The sequence below is a fragment of the Oncorhynchus mykiss genome, chromosome 19 (genome assembly GCF_057628025.1).
Source record: "Oncorhynchus mykiss isolate SJ-2025 chromosome 19, ASM5762802v1, whole genome shotgun sequence".
Taxonomy (NCBI): domain Eukaryota; kingdom Metazoa; phylum Chordata; class Actinopteri; order Salmoniformes; family Salmonidae; genus Oncorhynchus; species Oncorhynchus mykiss.
Window position 1 is genome coordinate 5,838,257 of NC_143040.1, and position 5,300 is coordinate 5,843,556.

General features: G+C 43.1%; 1 protein-coding gene across 1 annotated transcript; it reads right to left on the reverse strand.

Annotated features, from left to right (window-relative positions):
- Positions 1–465: 465 nt before the first annotated feature.
- LOC149974772 (lysophosphatidic acid receptor 6-like) lies at positions 466–2,004 on the reverse strand. Its single transcript, XM_090211798.1, has 3 exons — positions 1,978–2,004; positions 874–1,285; positions 466–533 (listed from the first exon to the last, which is right to left on the reverse strand). The coding sequence occupies exons 1-3, from the start codon at positions 2,002–2,004 to the stop codon at positions 466–468; spliced, it is 507 nt and encodes a 168-aa protein (XP_090067924.1).
- Positions 2,005–5,300: the final 3,296 nt, after the last annotated feature.

The window sequence follows — 5,300 nt, forward strand, 5'->3', positions numbered from 1 at the left end:
AGTCAGAAATGTATATTACAATTCATTTAACTTAAAATGTAACAATTGTAGATAAAACATTTTTTTAAGGAATTGTTTCTTACTTTTAAAATCCCAAATAAAAAAAGTGTCGGTGTTGGTTTTGTTGTTATTGGAAATCCAGAAAGCCTCTTTAATTCACAAACAACTACTATTCCTCACCTATTCTATTCTCATTGGTTCCTGGTTTGCACAGATTGGATTGGTTGGGCTTAGTAATGAGGAAAATATATATATTGCCGGTGCCATGCCACTGGACACAAAATGGTGGAATAAATGTTGTTACCATGTAACTTCAACACATAAAATCAACATGACGACGTTAGATCAAGGTGATAAACTGATTGGACGTCAACATAAAAGAGTTTCGTGAATGTTTGTCTTTTTCACACAACTTTTCGTCCAAATCAAATGGTGCAAATTCGATTTGTAAATCAAATTAGACATTTAACTGATGTCAGTGCCCAGTGTGACCTCAGCCTCAGGGTCCCCTGACACAGGGTAGTTTTCCAGACCTGTGGAGGAAGAGGAGGGGCTGAACAAACCCACTGACAACTGTGATAGAGTAACAAATGGACCATCCCCCCAAAAACTCCACTGAATCTATAAAATGATAACTGACTAGGATAAGAACCAGAGGGAGGTAACAGACAATCATAGACACCATAATGATTGAAATGATCCTGAAGGCCCTCAGCTTCATGTTGTTCATCCCTTCCCCCTCTCTCTCTAATTCCCCCGGACCGGGACGTTTCAGAGCCCAGAGAACAGCCAGGCAGCAGAACAACATCACAGAAAGAGTAAGCAGGTTTAAAATCAAAGCAAAGATCTTCCACCATGCAGATTGATATTTACCAAGCAGCTTTGCAAAGCAGAACCCAAGCACCAACAGCCAGACAACACCACAACACCCCACCCTGTATCTCAGGGGTTTGTACTTCAGGAAGGTTACAGGGTGGACCACCGCCAGGTAGCGCTCCACACAGATACAGCACTGGAACAGAGGACAACCAATGAGGTTGAAACCGGCAAAGAACGTCCCAACACTCCATAAAGTGTCATTCTGTAGGAGGAGACGATAAATAAGAAACATCAGATTGGACAGGATGGAGAGGATCTCAGACACAGCCAGGTTGAGAGAGAAGAAGTCTGAAGCCATCGTCCCTACAGCTCCGGTCACTATCAGCCACAGGACGTAGACATTGGTGGGGAGACCCAGGATGAGGTTGATGGAGTCGGCAGCAGTGTACAGAACATACTGGACCGACTGGAAAGGAAGATTGTATCACTTTATAATAACATTCAGTTAGTAAGACATTTGTAAGACAACCAGTTTGCTTATTAATCATTATTCACACATTTCAATCCCTTATCAATGGTTTATTATCGGATGTTATTATAACGTTTTACCTGAAGGTGTTCAGTGAAATAAGAGAGGAGAGTAGAGTTGCTATCTACAGAGGTGTTCATCTCTTCTCAGTCGTTGGGGTCTGTGAATGTACGAGACAAAACATTCCTATATTAACTCCTTTAATCGGCATAAGTGAATTTGTCCAAATACAATATGAAGAAAAAAATTGTCTCTTCAGTGTAAACTACCTGTCGTGTTCCTCAGACAACCCTGGTCTCTTCAGTGGTCTGTGTAGACTACCTGTCGTGTTCCTCAGACAAACCTGGTCTCTTCAGTGGTCTGTGTAGACTACCTGTTGTGTTCCTCAGACAACCCTGGTCTCTTCTGTGGTCAGTGTAGACTACCTGTCCTGTTCCTCAGACAACCCTGGTATCTTCAGTGTTCAGTGTAGACTACCTGTTGTGTTCCTCAGACAACTCTGGTCTCTTCAGTGGGTCTAAAGCTCTGCCTCTGACCCAGCCTTCACACAGGTGTGTGTTTCCTCCCCACCTTTTCCGATGGACGACACACATCTAGGTCCTCCCCGAACACATCATCTCATTGGATACCATTGAGTTGGCTGCGTTGTCAACCATCATTTTGTCTGGTTTGAATCTCCCCTAAAGCTCGGCCCTGCCTTTGCACAGGTGTGTGTTACTTAATGGAGAAATGTATTCAGCCAGAACCAGATATGCAAACGTAGGAGCCGAAGGCCAGTTTCAAACCAAACATGCACACAACACATGTTCTGTAGCAGCGGTTATGTTAATCTGTGGAGTGGAATGTGATTGGGTGTAATAGGGGAAGAGGTGTGATAAACGCTGTTCATTATTTTCAATTGGTTGCGGATCTGTAGTTGTGTTGAAATTTGAAACCTTGCTGGACAACGCAAAGCAAATCTAAACCCCACCCCCTCAGCACTTGCCCTCATTGGACAGTTTTTACGCATCATTTAGTCTGGTTTGAATGTGCTCTAAAGCTCGGCCCTACCTTCACACAGGTGTGTGTTACGTCATGGAGAAACCTATTAGGTCAGTTTGATCCAAGGGGCCGATCAGACTGAGGAAATGTCTTTTTTACACCTTTTGATTATAGACCTTCTCAGTACTTGTTACTTGTTAGAAAACTCACCCACTGGGTGGAATAGCAATTTGATCAGGGAGTTTTTCTTCAATTTGTTTTTCTAAAGCAATCCCTTTAAATCCTGTGTACCTTTTAATTAGAAATCAGCACAACATTCGAATGTAGCCAATGGAGAATGAGTTCAGTGAAAGAAAGCCATCAAAACATATTGATCTCTGTTTCGGAACCCATGCATAGCTAACACAATGGATAGATGTTGTCCTAAGAGTGGTGCAAAGTTGGTAGAATCTTATAAAAAATTATTCAAAGCTGTAATGGCTGCCAACGGTGCTGTCAAAGGTGCTTCCACCCGCAAAACACCTGTCGGAAGACAACAGTGAAGAGGCAACTCCGGGATACTGGCCATCAAGGCAGAGTTCCTCTTTCCAGTGTGTGTGTTATTTTGCCCATCTTATTCCCTTCTTTTTTTTGGCCAGTCTGAGATATAGCTTTTTCTTTGCAACTCTGCCTAGAAGGCCAGCATCCCGTAGTCGCCTCTTCACTGTTGACGTTAAGACTGGTGTTTTGCGTGTACTATTTAATAAAGCTGCTAATTGAGGACTTGTGAGGCATCTGTTTCTCAAACTAGACACTCTAATGTACTTGTCCTCTTGCTCAGTTGTGCACCTGGGCCTCCAACTCCTCTGTATATTCTGGTTAGAGCCAGTTTGCACAGTTCTGTGAAGGGAGTAGTACACTGCGTTGTACGAGATCTTAAGTTTCTTGACATTTTCTCGCATGGAATAGCCTTCATTTCTCAGAACAAGAATAGACTGACGAGTTTCAGAAGACTATTGACGAGTTTCTGACTATTTTGAGCCTGTAATTGAACCCAAAAATGCTGATGCTCCAGAAACTCAACAAGTCTAAAGAAGTCCAGTTTTATTGCTTATTTAAACAACAGTTTTCAGCTGTGCTAACATAATTGCAAAAGGGTTTTCTAATGATCATTTTGACTTAAAATTATAAAGTTGGATTAGCTAACACAACGTGCCATTGGAACACAGGAGTGATGGTGGCTGATGATGGGCCTCTATCATGACACAATGCGAGACAGATGCAGACACAGGAGGCAGATAATTGGAGTCTTACAATATTTATTAATCCAATAGGGGAAGGCAAGATAATGGTCGTGGACAGGCAAAACAGTCAAAACCAGTTCAGAGTCCAAAAGGTACCGAAGGGCAGACAGGATGAACAGGCAGGTGGGAAAGTAGTCCAGAGTCAGCCAGGGGTCAAAACCGGCAGGTCTATCAGTATAAGAGAATAGCAAAAGGAGTACGAGAATAACACGCTGGTTGACTTGACTTATGGTTGAGGGCAATATTGAGTAGCTTAGATGAATAAGGTGCCCAGAGGTGCCCAGAGTAAACTGCCTGCTACTCAGTCCCAGTTGCTAATATATGCATATTATTAGCATATTGTGATAGAAAACATTCTGAAGTTTCTAAAACTGTTTGAATGATGTTCTTGAGTATAACAGAACTCATATGGCAGGCAAAAACCTGAGAAAAAATCCAACCCGGAAGTGGGAAATCTGAAGTTGGTCGATTTTCAACTCATTCCCTATTACAGATACAGTGGGATATTGGTCATGTTGCACTTCTTAAGGCTTCCACTAGATGTCAACCGTCTTTAGAAACTTGGTTGTGGCTTCAACTGTAAAGGAGGGGCTCATAAGGGCTCTTTGAGTCAGTGGTCTGGCTGATTGCCACACACTCGAGACGCTCGTTCACGTGAGAGGTAGCTCCCGTTCCAAGGAATACTCCGGTTGGAACATTATTGAAGATTTATGTTAAAAACATCCTAAAGATTGATTCTATACATCGTTTGACATCAGTGTTGCTTGCCTCGAAGCGAGCATAGAAGTGATTTAGCTCTTCTGGTAGGCTCCTGTCACTGGGCAGCTCGCGGCTGTGCTTCCCTTGTAGTCTGTAATAGTTTGCAAGCCCTGCTACATCCGACGAGCGTCGGAGCCAGTGCAGTATGATTCAATCTTAGCCCTGTATTGACACATTGCCGTTTTGATGGTTCGTCGCAGGGCATAGCGGGATTTCTTGTAAGCTTCTGGGTTAGAGTCCCGCACCTCAAAAGTGGCAGCTCTATCCTTTAGCTCAGTGCGAATGTTGCCTGTAATCCATGGCTTCTGGTTGGGGTATGTACGTACAGTCACTGTGGGGACAACGTCCTCGATGAACTTATTGATAAAGCCAGTGACTGATGTGGTGTAATCCTCAATGTCATCAGAAGAATCCCGGAACATGTTCCAGTCTGTGATAGCACAACAGTCCTGTAGTTTAGCATCTGCTTCATCTGATCACTTTTTTATAGACCGAGTCATTGGTGCTTCCTGCTTTAAATTTTTCTTGTAAGCTGGAATCAGGAGGATAGAGTTGTGGTCGGAGTTATCAAATGGAGGGCGAGGGAGAGATTTGTATGCGTATCTGTGTGTGGAGTACAGGTTATCTAGAATTTTTTGCACATTTAATATGTCGATAGAGATTGCTAGAACTGATTTAAGTTTCCCTGCATTAAAGTCTCCGGCCACCAGGAGTGCCGCCCCTGGGTAAGTGGTTTCCTGTTTGCTAATTTCCTTATACAGCTGACTGAGTGCGGTCTCATTGCTAGCATCGGTTTGTGGTGGTAAATAAACAGCCATGAAAAGTATAGCTGAGAACTCTCTAGGCAAGTAGTGTGGCCTGCAATTATTCACAATATACTCTACTTCAGTTGAGCAAAAGTGTTACAACGTCTAGGACATGGCAAAACA